At 44.4% G+C, this 15,864-nt stretch overlaps 1 protein-coding gene across 7 annotated transcripts in view; it reads left to right on the top strand.

Annotated features, from left to right (window-relative positions):
* ADNP2 (ADNP homeobox 2) overlaps positions 1-11,481 on the top strand; it is a 34,988-nt gene extending 23,507 nt beyond the window's left edge. For 6 of the 7 annotated variants that reach the window (XM_038525688.1, XM_038525691.1, XM_038525689.1 and 3 more), the window contains 2 exons: positions 2,532-2,621; positions 6,815-11,481. In XM_038525688.1, the coding sequence (XP_038381616.1) occupies positions 2,532-2,621; positions 6,815-10,021 (3,297 nt within the window). In that variant the 3' untranslated portion in view covers positions 10,022-11,481. Of the gene's footprint in view, positions 1-2,531; positions 2,622-5,975; positions 6,092-6,814 lie in introns of those variants that run through there. The other variant, XM_038525695.1, reaches the window with a different exon arrangement.
* Positions 11,482-15,864: the final 4,383 nt, after the last annotated feature.

The following is a 15,864-nucleotide window of genomic DNA, read 5'->3' as shown; positions in this document are numbered from 1 at the left end:
GCTCTAAGCTTCCCTTTATGTGTTGCTTTAGAAGCATCCTACAAATTTGATTTACTGTGTTTCCACTTTTACTTAGTTTTAAGATATTGTCTACTTTTGCTCATGATTTCTTCTTCTATCCATGGATTAGAAGTATGTTGTTTAATATCTAGAATTTGGGGATTTTCTAGACATCTTTAGTTCCAGATTTCTGTTTCAATTTGGGTTAGTTAGCCATACTTCATGATTATTTTAGTCCTTTTAAATTTATTGAGACTTTCTGGCTCTGATAAGGTCTGTGTTGGGAATGTTTCACGTGTGTTTGCTGGTGTTGGGTGGAGACGTCTGTTAGTGTTAGGTCAGGTGTCTGGTTGTGTCTGGTTGTGTCTGGTCCTCTCCATCCTTCCTGTTTTTTCTGGAAGTGTTCTACCACTCACTGTGCAAAGAGGGGCATTGACATCTCCAACCATCAATTTGGATTTGATTCTTTACCTTTTCAGTTCAATAGTTTTTGCCTCATGTACTTACTCTGAAGTGCATACTTGTTTAGATTGCTTTGTTCTGCTAATAAATTGATCCTATTACCATTATGAAGTGACTTCCTATCCATTTTGATATTCTTTTTTTCCTCCATGAAACCTAGTTTGTGTGATGTAATTTCCTCCAGCTGTCGTTTGATTAGGGAGAGTGACCTGACCCATCTCTTTCCATCTTTTTATCTTTAACCTGTCTGTGTCTTCATATTTAGAGTGAGATTTCTGTAGGTAGCATATAATTGGGTCTTGTTTTATGTGCCTCTACATTTCAGTATTGAGACCAGGGAGGGTGGCTTGCTGTCTGTTTTGTAGATAGACTTTCTTGGAATGTAGCCATGCTTGTTGGTGTTTATGGCTGCTCTTGTGCATGGTGGTGGCACTGAGTGGTTGTGAGAGCAGAGCCCTCAGTATTTACTAACTGCCCTTTACCATAGGGGGAGTTTCCTGCCCCTGTTAATTTTGTGTTAAGTCATGGTTATTGATAGGGTTGGGTTTCAGTGTCCTGTCTCGCTGTTTACTAGTCTTTTCCGTTTTTTTATTCCGTCTCCGCTTTCTTTTGGTTTGACTATTTTTTATGATTCCATTGTATCTCCTTTATTGGCTTATTAGCTCTGTGTGTTTACCTTTCTGATATACTGCTTCACATTTAAGGACCCTACAAGGGGCACCTGGCTGGCTCTCGTCAGTGGAATGTGTGACTCTTGATCTTGGGGTTATGAGTTTGGGCCCAATGTAGGGGTTAGAGATAACTTAAAAAATAAATAAAAATAAAAAAGAACCTTACAATACTAGGCTTCCGTTTCCCACTCTAGCCTTTGTGTTGCTGTTACCATACATTTTTTATATATGTTATAGACCTCAGAATACATTATTTCCAATTTAAATCCTTATAATAATTTGTACTTTTCTGTAGTTCTGAATGGACTCGGTAAGAACTGTATTAGGATAGGCATATTTGTTTTATTTTTATTTTTATTTTTTTTAAATTTATTTATTTATGATAGTCACGGGGGGGAGGTGCAGAGACACAGGCAGAGGGAGAAGCAGGCTCCATGCACCGGGAGCCCGATGTGGGATTCGATCCCTGGTCTCCAGGATCGCGCCCTGGGCCAAAGGCAGGCGCTAAACCGCTGCGCCACCCAGGGATCCCCAGGGTAGGCATATTTGAAGGCAATTGTTATATTATTATCTGGCTTCACTAATTTTTTATGTTACAAGTCTTTAATTATTATAAAAATAGCAATATAACCTGTAAAAGTTAGAAAATACAGGTGGTCATTTCTTTAGAAAATAAAATTCAAAATGCCATACTCCTGCCTGTTAACATCTTGTTCTTCAGTGTCTTCTTTGTGTGTGTAGTGAGCCACAGTGAGCTCATATTGATGATGCTTTTGTAGTACTTTTCAGTTACCTTCCATCCTTGTGTCATTAAATGTTTGTCTTTTTTATCTGACAGTCCATATTCTTGTCTCTCCAATGTCCCCAAATGTGTTTTACACTTGGTTTGTTTAACCCAGGTTCAGTGTGAACTGCATTGCATCTGGTTTTTTGGTTCTCAGTGTCGTGTCCTGTCTGACCCATCTCCTCACCACTTTCTGTTGTGTTGTCCACTTCCTTGTCCACACCTTGTCCACACAACAGGGCTGATTCTGGGTATCCTTGGTCAGGCACACACTGGGACCTCCCACTTCATATTCTCTGGCAAATCCTCCCAGGTGCTTGCCAGTTACGGAAGACAGTGTTCACTCGTGCAGCTTTGCTCTTCTCATCTGTTTACTACTTATAAAACTGTAATTTTTAACTATAATTTAAAACTTTAATTTTTACTTAGATCATTTCAGCCTTTTCCTCCGTTTTTACGCTTTATGAGTGCTCTGCCACAGTTTGCTCACGAGCTGTGTTTTCATTTTACTTTCCCATGCAGATTTCTTAGGAGCTAAAATAATCCCTTCAGGTTATTAAATATTTCCTTCTCTTGAAATTGCTTAACGATCTCTTTTTCTCCCCTTTTAAAAGGACCTTAAAGGCTTTGACCCAGGAGAGAAGTACTTTTTTAACACATCGTGGGGAGATATTTCTCTCTGGGAACCTTCTGGAAAGAAAGTGGTATGTATTTTTGTATTTGATTTTTATATTTCCTCAGAAGTTGGGGGTAAGTGTTGGTTCAATTCTGAGGAACATCCCACGTGTTGGGATCATGGATGTATACGGGGAGGCATGTAAAGTTCAGGGAAGGAGAACCAACAACGAATGCTTTATAGTATAGAGTCATTGTTACTTTGAGAGTTTTCTGTGTCTAAGGTTGATAATGAGATACAGTGAAACTATGATTTGTTGATCATAAGACGGCCACTCATGCAAGAAAGGCCTTGGATTTATCACTCTTCTGAGGAAAAAGAATTGCCGTGTCATTACGTATGATGAAGGTTCATCCTGGTTTCAGGAAGCTTAATTAAAAATATCTTTGAGATGAAAAACACAATTTATGATAATTTGAGACATCACACCTAAGCAGATTCAAGCTAAATTCTTTAATAGTGTTTTTTTTCTGGAAAACCATTCCTAACACCCAGCCCTCCATAACATCAGCACCTTCATCAGTACCAAGCTCCACATGTCCCAGATTTGACTCTGCCACCTGCCCACTTTCCTCTCTCCCTCCATTCGTCCAAGCCATGTTGGCCTTGGAACTTTGGGCTTTAAAAAGATTTTCCTATTACTAGTCAATCATTGCTGTGTCACAGATTTCTTTAAAAGCATTTCTGTTGCCAACTGTCCTCCTGAGTTGTACTTTTCTGCCTCTGTTTTGTGTCCCACCTGTTGGTCTCTGCCCTCCTTGACCCACCACACCCCTCTTTACCACCAGACACAAGATGCCCCCTTGATTTGGTTATTCTGCTTGGAACAGCACATGGCTGTTCAAATATGCCTTTTGCTTTGAGGACCTTGACGTCATGAATCTTTTCTTACATGTCATTGATTTTCCTCTTCTGAATTCTCAGAAAATCCCAAAAGGCAACATGCAGTATAATAGATAATTTGAGCTTTTCTTTCTTTTTTTTTTTTTTTTAAGATTTTATTTACTCATTTATGAGAGACAGAGAGAGAGGGAGGCAGAGACACAGGCAGAGGAGCCTGACATGGGACTTGATCCTGGGTCCCCAGGATCACGTGCTGGACTGAAGGCTGTGCTAAACCGCTGAGCCACCCAGGCTGCCCTAATTTAAGCTTACATCAAGAAACACTTTTTGAGTGCCTGGTACAAATAGGTTCAAGTTAGTTTTTTTCCCTTAAGGGGGCTTGTTTTATGGGGGGTGAATAGGGCCTCAGCATAAAGTGTTAAATGACCGTATGAAATAGCAGAGATTGAATTTGTTGATTAGGTTCCGTATTTGGAAACACCACCCCTGCCCAATAAGGTAGGGACTGTGCTGTCTGCTAGTTCAGCACCTCCTCTTCGTTCAGGAGGCGGCAGAGATGTGCGCTCCTGCTGGAGCATGTGGCTGCAGTGAGGTTCTTAAGGGCTCTGAGAACAGAGATTTGCTAGATGTTTGGATTTTGGGGACTGAGACATGCTAAGGTTCTAGCAGGTGACAGAGCTGATTTAGCATGGGACATAAGGAAGCAACCACAGGCTGATGGGGATGGTGCCCAGTCCAGGGTGAGGGTTTCTGCTGGCACCCAGTCCTCCTCACTGCACTGTTGTGCATCTGGCCCCAGTCATCTTTCTTCCTCTGTTGCCAGGAGGGCCCAGCTCTCATACTCACCTTGTTCTGAATGATCACTCTTCCTAGAGCTTTTGCAGGGGACTTTGATGGGAACATAGGCTTTCATTTCTTCTGGGTAAGGGCCTAGGATTGAAATTGTTGGACTCTATATGGTAAATAAGTATGTATTTATCTTTATTTTTTATTTATTTATTTTTTATATTTATCTTTATAACAGACTGCCAAACTGTTTTTCAAAGTGACTATACCATTTTGCTTTTCCCTGATGTGGTGTGGGTGGTCTGCATCTAAGTTACTCTGCATTTAAACTAGACTTGATTCTGTCTGGGTTGTGGTGCTTATGGATTTATCCATTAATTTTCTATTTTAATAGGTATGTAGTGGCACCTTCTCTGGTTTTACTTTGCAATTCCCTGTTGCCTAATGATGTTGAACATCTTTCCATATGTTTATTTGGCATCTGGATGCCCTCTTGGGTAAAGTGTTCAAATCTTTTGCCCATTTGCTAAAAATTGTTTGTTTTTTTAAATTATTGAGACTTGTACATGCCTACAACATGTTTTCGGGATACAAGCCCTTTATTAGGTATGAGATTTGCAAATGTTGTTTCTTAGCCAGTGGCTTGTCTTTTTAAACAGTGTCTTTCACAGAACAGAAACTTTCTTACTTTGATGAGGTCCAGTTATGGATCATGTTTATGTTTTCATATTGAAGAAATCTTTCCCTGACCCAAAAATAGTAACATGCAACTTTAGTGATTTCTGTTGGCTCTTTCATTGAGTGTAATTTTCATTGACTAACTGGTTTTTCACTACAGTATTTCATTGAGTATGAAACGTACCGTTAAAAAAAATGTATTATTGGGGCACCTGGCTAGCTAAACTAAACTCTTCATTAGGGGTTGTAAATTCTAGCCTCATGCTGGGTATAGAGATTACTTAGAAATAAAAAATTCTAAAAAAAAAGATGTATTATTTAAGTATCGTTGACATCCAGTGTTACAAGTTTCAGGTGCACAACTGTGATTCGGTAACTACATTTCTCAGTGCTTGCCATGGTAAGTGTAGTCACCATCTGTTATCGTCCATTACTACAAAAGTATTGACTCTGTTCTGAGACACACCATTTTTTTAATGAACCTCTAAATAAAACTAAAGCAATATTTCATTTAAACTGAGTTGTACCATTAAACTATTAGTTGTAAAGTGTATCCAGATTTCTGAGATAGTAAAATTGGGGGAAAAAGTCTTTTAGAATCAGTGAAATATGGGTTATTGTTTTTTCTGGTTTGTGGTATGGGGTTGGCTGTTGCCCTAGGTTTATTCTAGATCCTATCAGAAATGCCAGAACTTGGGAAATTGCTAATTGCTGAGAATACAGTTCCACGTTGTTGAACATGCTGAGTGATTTCTCTGCCTTTTGGTAGGAAGGAAACCTGTGTGAACAGGAGAGAGGGTGACGGAAAGTACAAAATGTTTGTGGGGGGACATGAGAGCGCAGGGTTAGGAAGGGCCAGCAAGAAGTGGTGTCACAAGCAGGTCTTTCCCTCATGTGAAGCATTAGTTGGCCCAGGTCTACCTTCCTCTTCTGTGAAAGGAGGGCTAGGCAGTTGGTGGTTCACCAGCTCTAGGGTCTGGAGGAGACTCATGAGACCAGAGACTTTGTGACCCTCAAACCTTCACCAACCAGCACATTTTTGGATGTTAGAACATCACATTTCTCATTTGGCCAGCTCTTGTACAGATGCCCCAAGCTTGTTGAATTCCCCTGTGTTTGCCCCAAAGAGAAACTACATCGTTGGTCTGTGTTCTGGCCTGGAGCTCCCTCAGGATTGTCGTCGTGCTTTAGGTACAGCCCTCTTTTCTTACAGTTTTATCACATAGTTTACGGGACCCTTGGATGTGGTGAGCACTGTCATTTGGCTCCTTTCTGGAATGAGGGAAATAAAAGCAAGTAATGACGTGTTTAACAGTTTGCATGTTAGTTTATTTGCAGATAAATTCTAGAGGTTTTAGAATTTGGAGTAAAAACAACATTGGAGCTATGGGAAATGGAATACTTACTAGCTTTCTTTCTCAGAGAATTGAGTGAATTTCTTCAATTGGAGTAATGGGTTGTGGTTTAGGAGCTGGGTTCAAAGGGCCAGTGGGGCAGAGCTGTGGGCTGGGTTCTGTGTGCATGGTTGCAGCTAGGAGTAGCTGCTACATTTTCAGATGTTTGAGAAGAAAGAAATGAATATTATTTTGTAACATGAAATTTCTGTGAAATTTGAATTAGGGCCTATCATTTCATTGGCACAAAGCCATGCTTGTAGATTTGCATATTATCTGTGGGTGCTCTTCTGTTACAATGGTGGCACCAAGTTGTTGGCATAGAGGCAGTATTTATTTACTCTCTGGCCCTTTGAGAAAAAACTTGCCCTGGTTTAGAAAAAACACTGTTCTGTGAGGGGTGATAGTGTTAAATTATGTAGCACATTAAATGAAGAAGAATAATTTAGTTTTGAACTATAGAAGGTGTAGCAACTGATTTTTTTATTAAAGCATGCTTGACTTTGTTTTCTTTTAACAGAGATATCGAACAAAGCCATACTGTTGTAGCCTCTGTAAATACTCTACAAAAGTGCTTACTTCATTCAAAAATCATTTACATCGTTACCATGAAGACGAAATTGATCAGGAGCTGGTGATCCCTTGCCCAAACTGTGTGTTTTCTTCTCAACCCAAAACTGTGGGAAGGCACTTCAGAATGTTTCATGCACCTGTTCGGAAAGTCCAGAACTACACAGTAAATATTTTAGGTGAAACGAAATCTAGGAGTGATGTGATAAGTTTTACATGTTTAAAATGTAACTTTTCAAACACTTTGTACTACAGCATGAAGAAGCATGTGCTGGTAGCCCATTTTCACTACTTAATTAACTCCTACTTTGGCCTGCGAACTGAGGAAATGGGTGAGCAACCCAAAACTGAGGATAGCCTTTCTACTGAGAAGATGCCACCATCTGACAAGTATTATTGTAAAAAGTGCAATGCCAATGCCAGCAGCCAGGATGCTTTAATGTATCATATTTTGACATCAGACATACACAGGGATTTGGAGAATAAACTTAGGTCCGTGATTTCAGAACATATTAAGAAACCTGGACTTTTGAAGCAAATGCACATTGCTCCAAAACCAGCAGCGCCTTTGGCTGCACCACCAAACAGCAGCGCTCCAGGCATCACAGCCACATCCCCTTGCTTTCGTCTTGCCTTGCCACAGAATGGTCAGAGCCAGACCATGGTCCAGCCAGTGACTGTGGCCTCAGGCACATCTGGAAGCCTCACGCACTCTCCGCCTGCTGTGGTGCAGTCCCACGTGACTCTAGTCTCCAGTCCTCTCCCTCCCTCTGCTCCCCAGCCTGTCTTTCTTTCTCATGGAGTCCCACTTACTCAGTCAGCAAATCCTCCTGTGTTGCCCTTGAGTCAGCCAGTTGGACCTATAAATAAGTCTGTTGGAACTGGTGTCCTCCCTCTAAACCAGACCATCCGCCCTGGAGCTTTACCCCTTAGCCAGCCTGTTGGGCCTGGCGTTCTTTCAGTCAGCAGACCTGCTGGGCCTGGCGTCCTTCCTGTCAGTCCCTCGGTCACCCCTGGGGTTCTTCAGGCCGTCTCACCAGGGGTCATTTCTGTGAGTAGGACTGTCCCGTCAGGGGTCCTTCCTGCAGGCCAGATGACCCCTGCTGGGGTTATCCCTTCAGGACAGACGGCGACTTCTGGGGTTCTTCCTGCTGGCCAGGTGGTCCAGTCAGGGGTTCTCCCCATTGGCCAAACGGCCCCATCAGGGGTTCTCCCCACTGGGCTGACAGTCCCGTCCCGGGTTCTCCCTCCTGGCCAGACGGTACCACTGAGGGTGCTGCCTGCAGGCCAGGTGGTCGCTCCTGGGCTCCTTTCTCCCACCCAGTCAGTATCATCAGGTGTCCTCCCTGTGAACCAGGGTATTAATTCTGGTGTTCTTCAGCTTAGCCAGCCTGTCATGTCAGGAGTGCTCCCCGTAGGCCAGCCAGTTAGGCCTGGGGTCCTACAACTTAATCAGTCTGTGAGCACCAACATCCTGCCTGCAAGTCAGCCAGTTAGGCCTGGTGCTTCTCAGAACACCACCTTCCTCACGTCGGGCTCTATTCTCAGACAGCTCATCCCTACAGGGAAGCAGGTGAACGGGATTCCCACGTATACCCTTGCCCCTGTGTCTGTCACTTTGCCTGTGCCTCCGGGTGGTATGGCAGCTGTCCCTCCCTCCCAGATGCCCATCCAGCTCCTGCCTTCGGGCCCAGCTGCACAGATGGCCAGTTCTGTGGCCAGCATGCCCTCCCCTCCGGTGCTCGTCAGTGCCACTCAGAGTGTGTTTGTTCAGGCCTCTCCGTCTGTGGTAGAGGCGAACCAGGCACTCAAACAAGCGAAGCAATGGAAAACCTGTCCAGTTTGCAATGAGCTCTTCCCTTCCAACGTCTACCAGGTTCATATGGAAGTGGCTCATAAGCACAGTGAGTCCAAATCTGCTGAAAAACTGGAGCCTGAAAAGCTGGCAGCATGTGCACCATTTTTAAAGTGGATGAGAGAGAAAACAGTTCGGTGTCTCTCTTGTAAATGCTTAGTGTCCGAGGAAGAGCTCATCCATCACTTGCTAATGCACGGCCTGGGGTGCCTGTTCTGTCCGTGCACTTTCCATGACATTAAAGGTCTTTCAGAGCACAGCAGGACTATGCACCGGGGAAAGAAGAAGTTACCTGTGGACTATAGTAACAAAGGTTTCCAGTTGGATGTCGATGCCAATGGCAACCTGATGTTTCCCCATCTTGATTTCATTACCATTCTGCCAAAGGAAGAGCTTGGGGAGCGGGAGGTCTATTTGGCAATACTGGCTGGGATCCACTCCAAGTCCCTGGTCCCCGTGTATATTAAAGTGAGACCCCAGGGAGAGGGTGCCTCCGGGAGCCCTGGCAAACAAGCACTGACTTGCCCCTTTTGTTTTGGCACCTTCGTGACGACTGAGGCTTATGAGGTTCATTTGAAGGAGAGGCACCACATCACGCCAACGGTCCACACCATTCTGAAATCCCCAGCGTTCAAATGCATCCACTGCTGTGGAGTCTACACTGGCAACATGACCCTGGCAGCCATTGCCATACACCTGCTGCGCTGCAGAAGTGCTCCAAAGGACAGCAGCTCAGACCTCCAGATCCAGCCTAATTTTATTGAGAACAGCGAAGTGCTCTTACTGAATGGTGAGGTGGTCCATGACACTAGTTTTTCTGTAAAGAGAAAGTTGCCCGATGGCCACTTCGGGACAGAAGACCAGAGGGATGCAGAGGAGCGGCCTCTTGTTATTAGCAGTGATGCAGCCCTGGCTCCTGAAAAGGTGGCAAGTGTGGTGCCTTTTAAAAGACAGAGGAATGAAATCAGGACAGAGGGGGGGCCGCTGGTTAATGATGACGCTCTTCAGATTTTAGCATTAAACCCTAAAAAATATGAAGACCGTTCTTATGAAGAGAAAAAGCAATTTCTTAGAGATTATTTCCACAAGAGACCATATCCTAGTAAAAAGGAAATAGAACTTCTTTCTTCACTCTTGTGGGTGTGGAAAATCGATGTGGCTTCATTTTTTGGGAAAAGAAGATATATTTGCATGAAAGCAATAAAAAATCACAAGCCTTCTGTACTTTTAGGCTTTGATATGTCTGAACTTAAAAATGTTAAACACAGGTTGAACTTTGAGTATGAGCCACAAAACTTGTAAAAAAAAGAAAAGGAAATCTAAAGTTCTAGATAATTAGTGTTTTTTTCAATTGAGATTTAAAAATGTTATTTTCTTCACTGTATGTTGAATTAATCAATTTCAGTGGTCCTTATGCTGCTCTTTATAGATTTATTTCAGGTGCTCAGAAGGACTTCTATATAAAAGAAGTGAATAGTTCTTTCAGATTTATTGTTTCCTGCAGTTTGATTTTGTAACAAGTATTTTTAGTTCTTCCCTGTCATGTAAATGAAATCCTTGGAACCTTCATGCACGTCCTATTACCCAGTAGTGTCAGTATCGTAGGATGAAACTGAAATCTGTATGTTTGTGTTTTCATTTAAGGAAATTTCAGCTTGTTTCAGAATACTTGATTATCTGTGCTGCTGTCCTCAGTTAGCTTCATGGGTAGCGGCCAGCGATGAGTGTCTGAGCTGAGAGAGTGAGCACACGGCCTGGGGAGGTGGGCGCCCCGAGGATGCACTGCATTAACTCACGCTGGTTCCTTCTCTGCAAGTATTTGCTTACTAGACTATGAGTTTGACTTAGATTGTTTCAAGTTCATCCTAGCAGCTGTTTTTTATTACAAATCATAGAAAACCAAATGTTTTCCTTTGTTAAAATCACACTGAACCTGAAGCCTATTTATATTTAGCTCATAAGAGTTATTTTATAAATAAAGCAATTCAGTAGGTGCAGAAATACTTTCAGTGTAGACTTCTCCCCGTTTTTATATGGTGGTAAGTCATTTCTCCATTCAAAGGTAAGACAATAAATTTTTAGTGCCTTTAGAATAAATGCTGAACACACACAAACTCCTCCTAACCTAACTGTTCATAAACCAGTGAAAGGGAAGGACCATGTTACTCAGGAATGAAACTTTTACCCCTGAGTGTGGATACTAACTGAAATGTAGACATGGGTTTTCAGGGGACAAAGCGAAGTGAGTAGAGTGAGAGTGGTCTCTGTGTTGGTATGTTAACTCTCTGCAGTGTCCCAGAGGTCAGCGTATTTGTTCTAGGCTCTCCTGCAGCCCAGTTGTGTGCGTTACAGGGACGTGGTATTGCTAAAGAGCTCCACTGTGTTCCTGTGCTTTGTGCAGTTAAACCCTCGGTTCCTCCCACCCCTCAAGTAACTCAGAGCACCAGAACCAGCAATGGAGACCAGCCAGTTTAGACCTTAAATCATATTCCTGGCGACACACGGCAGAGGCACTTGTCCAGCATACTAAGAGGATGTGACGGTCTCTGGGAAATAAGATAATGTTACCATATGGATTTTAAAACATAGAAACTTGCATGTAATTGCTATAATGTGCATTTTTGAGGCAGTTGTGAAACTGGTCTGTGATTGTTGGTGTACTCTGTTGTAAATCCAAAAAGAGCTTGTCGAAGTTTATTTTTTTTTTAACCTATTGTTTCAGAGTGTCTATTTTGAATTAAAATTTGTTATACCACTGCAAACAGAACTGTTTAATTCTTTTAACAGATAGGTCACTGTGACTCAAGAATAATCTAAATGTGGAAATAGATACCATGTTTATTTGCCAAAAAACCATTGTCACTATGAAAGTTAGCATAACCCAGAAGGCTAATACCACTGTCCATAAGAGGTGTGGCTGCAGGTTCCTGACGTATCTGTAACGCTGGTCCCCTAAGGGTCGAGGTGGATGTTGGGTAGCTGTGAACTTGGCCTGTGTCGAGCCTGCGCTGGGTGGGATCAGGGCACTGGAGGCCAGGTTTGGCGGCGCTGGTAGGCAGTTTGCCGTGTGTGGGGCTGGAGGAGCGGCTGGCCCACCTGTCTTTAGTCCTGCAAGTCAGGGTTTCGGCTGGTGTTTGGGGGGCACCTGCCCACTGTGTTGGGGCCCCACCCCTGGCCTCCACCTGCTTCAGTTAGTGGCACTGCTTCCCCAGGCGTAACCAGGAGTGTGCAGTGTTCCTGGGAGGCAGCACCGGCTCTGGCGAGGAGTTCTGATTTCCAGTTGTGCTGTCGCTGTTGCTCAGCCTTTGATGCCAAGTGTCTACCTTGTGCTGGTCACGGTTAACGCTTTCTTTTGCTCCCTTCCTCCCCTCCCCCACATTGCCTACTGCCTGCTGGTTGGGACTCTGCCATCCAGTTACATCTTGCTTGGGAGGCCCGGTGGTCTGCTTGCCTTAGTAGTGGAATGGCAGTTTCTCAAGCAGCTGAGGGGTCTGGATGCTCTGTCTTGGGCCTTAGTGTCACTTTAAGGCTCACAAATGTTTTCTTTTAAAAGCTGCAGGTGAGGGCACCTGGGTGGCTCAGTGGTTGAGTGTCTGCCTTTGGCTCAGCGCATGATACTAGGGTCCTGGAATCGAGTCCCACTTCGGGCTCCCCGCAGGGAGCCTGCTTCTCCCTCTGTGTCTCTGCCTCTCTCCTTGTGTCTCGTGAATAAATAAAATCTTAAAAAAGCTGCAGGTGAATGACCTAGAAAGGGCAGAGGCATGAGCTGGAACCTGGCAGAAGGCCGGAGGATGGCCACGATGGCTCTAATGAACAGCAGGCCCCAAAGGCTGCAGGTGCAGAAAGCAGGGGGATGATCTCAGTTGTGGGGAGGGTATGCCTTTAGCTTCTGTAACACGAGCAACAGGGCAGACATCTGGATGCTTGCAGCACCATGATGAGGGCTCACAGTGCTGGGTACAGTAGCAGCATTGGTGCCATCATCGAAGATGAGCTGGACCCGTGGCATCGCTCCAGCACAGTGCAGACGGTGTCCGGGACTCGTCCTTCACCTATATCACTGAGACCAGACACAGTGGAGGAGTCAGGCTGGTCCCAAAAAGCCACCGGGGAGCTGGAAGACCCTAGTCTACGTCCCACCAGATAACTCTAGAAACACGCTGCCTGGGTGCTGTGTCCCCACATTGGATGCGTACCTCTGGGCGCATGTGTTTCCAGAGTCCTAGAATGGTCCTTGTGGTTAACAGGAAAGGGCTGTTGCTCATAAAAACCTTTGCCACCCGGCCTTCTTGGTGTTGGTTGTGCGTTAGCCTTTCCTCAAGCTCAGGTGAGTTTAATCTCCTCTGCAAAAGTCCATGTGGTTCTTCTTCATAAAGTTTTGAAGTCAGACCTCTGAAAATGCTGTGCTCCAGCTGATCCTTTACTGTCCTTCCCTTGCTTTCACAGGCAACAGCTGGGGCCAGGCCGCCAGTAGACAGGCTCTTCTGCAGCAAGTTCCTGGCGGGGGGTGGGTGGCCGGGAAGGCGGACAGACGAGCACGTGCTCTTACACCCTCATCCTGCAGCCCCTTTAACCTGCTGGTTACTGTGCAGGCCCAGAGTTGGTAATAGTGTCCTAAACACAGCAACATGTGACTCTAAGAAGGAAAACCTGGCCCCAAACTCCACCCTCATTTTCACATTAGTTTTTAAGCAGTGTTTCTCAGCAGCTGTCGGCTGCTTCCTGTTGCTAGAAGATGGGCTGGTTACTGTCATAATAGTGCTAATGACAGTGTCACTGTTCACCTCTGCCAGAGAGCAGTCTGTGCCCTTGCAGTCCTCACAGCACCTGTGCAGAGTAAGAGGAGGCTCCCATCTCAAGTGCATGGGGATGGATGGGCACGGGGCATGCGGTGCCCAAGGGGTAAGGGCCGCGGTAATACTCGGGAGGACAGCTTCACACTCTGGATGTGTAAGGTGTGCTCCTCTTGTTTTATCTGTATTTCACAGGCGGAGAAACGGGGCCACAGGGAGAGTGACCAGCTGTCCCAGTTTGCTCTGGACTTGACAGTGCCCAAGCTGGGAACATCCAGGCAAGGAGGGACAAAGTGGTCACTCTGCTCACAGACAGTGTACTCCCCAGGGTGACTGCCCCTTCATGGTGTCCCTAATGCTGCACCTGCTGTCTCCAGACACAGACCTGGTTCTTTGTGAATCGAGGTCTAGAGGGTATCCTGCTATAGTGGAAAGTCAGACTAGAAATCTGTTGTCTGTGTCCACTGTGTTGTCATATCGAGAACAAACACGAATACCAATCATTCAGGCACACGATCTGCCGACACATGACCCTGGAAGCATCTAGAAGGTGCTGAGTAGGTGATCGGGGGGAACTTTCCTTAAATAGCCCTTACAGAAGGTGCTCCCCTGACCACTGTTCTTTGTCCCACTCAAAATCATGTGCTTTGTGTTTATTTTTAAAAAGACACATGAAATTCTTTTCAGAAGGGAAGCTTTTCCAATAAAAATTTTAAATTTTATTAAAATTTAAATCATAAACCAAACTTTAGCAATTGTATAGGCATACTTAGTACAAAGATTGTGTCATCTTACATTCAAATACAAATTCAGAATTAGTTGTCATGAATGAATATATTTTTTCAGAAATTGATTTCTTACAGCTTACAGTCCATGATCTGGAAAGTTTAATGTTAAATAATCTACCATTTACCTACAAATGAGCTCAGGAAATTGAATAATAGCAACGAATAATGCGGTTTTAATGGCTTAGTTTTTAAGACAACTTTTCTGTAAAGATATATGGATCTATCTTCAAAGATAATATTGGGGGCAGCCCTGGTGGCTCAGTGGTTTGGCACTGCCTTTGGCCCGGGGCATGATCCTGGAGACCTGGGATTGAGTCCCACGTCGGGCTCCCTGCATGGAGCCTGCTTCTCTTTCTTTCTGTGTGTCTCTCATGAATAAATAAATAAAATCTTAAAAAAAAAAATATTGTTAGTTGAGCTGTAAGATCCATAAAAAACAGTTTTGCCAGAGTTTACAGATAGGTTGTCTCATTTTGCTTCCCCAGCCCCCACCAAGCAGCTTTCAAAACTGGAAGACTGAAGACATAGAAAACCCTATGCATCTATGAAATAATCGTGCAGAGAAAAGCAGCGGAAAATAAGCAGAAAAGCCCACGTTCCCAGCACCGTGGATGCGGGAGAGAGTTCGCAGGCAGATTCCCGTTTTTTGGAAGAGGACTTCTGGAAACAACGGGAAATTCAGAAAGATCATTTACAGGGAATTAGGCACTTTGCAGGGAAGGTAATTTTTGGTTATTTTAAGAAACGTCTAAATTTTATATTTGCTTTTTTTTTTTTTTTAAGATCTTATTTATTTATTCATGAGAGACACAGAGGGGCAGAGACACAGGAGGAGGGAGGAGCAGGCTCCCTGGATCATGTGCTGGGCCAAGGGCAGATGCTCAATTGCTGAGCCACCCAGGCATCCCTATATGTGCTTTCAAATGACTAAACAGAATGACTGTATGTCAGGAAGATAACTTACACAAGCAGACACACAGTGATCCATGTGGGAGTTTCTGACATGTGCCAGGAGCCCTGAGGACCCAGGAGCCCTGTGACCCAGGAGCCCTGAGGACCTAGGACCCCCGCGACCCAGGAGCCCTATGACCCAGGAGCCCTAGAGGACCTAGGAGCTCTGAGACCCAGGAACCCTGAGACCCTGGAGCCCCACGGCCAGCCCCTCCCACTCGCCGCCCCACTCTGGTCACGGGACCCCCATGTCATCCCCAAGGGCTTGCAGCTACATTAGTTCCAGGGTGCTCTTGTAGTGACTCAAAGTCAAGAACGTGGTCTCACTGGATGCAGCTCCTGCAGGGCTCGTCATAAGGTGTTTCACTCTGACTTGGTTTTTCTTGCACGATGGTCCAGAGTGGTTCTGATTTAGATGTGAGCAGTAAGCAGAGGACACACATGGACACCCACCACTCTGCTTTCTAGCTGTTGACATGTCTGTGTAACCTTCTGTGTTAATGGATTTGATGAGATACTAACAATAGATTTATTGCTACTGAAATGCAAAATGTATTGATTCAGTATTTTAAAAACTAAATGAAAAAGTTGGTAAATTCAATGTGAGACCTAA

The sequence above is a fragment of the Canis lupus genome, chromosome 1 (assembly GCF_011100685.1).
Source record: "Canis lupus familiaris isolate Mischka breed German Shepherd chromosome 1, alternate assembly UU_Cfam_GSD_1.0, whole genome shotgun sequence".
Classification (NCBI taxonomy): domain Eukaryota; kingdom Metazoa; phylum Chordata; class Mammalia; order Carnivora; family Canidae; genus Canis; species Canis lupus.
Note: the sequence above shows the minus strand (reverse complement) of the source record. Positions and strands in the feature narration are given on the sequence as shown.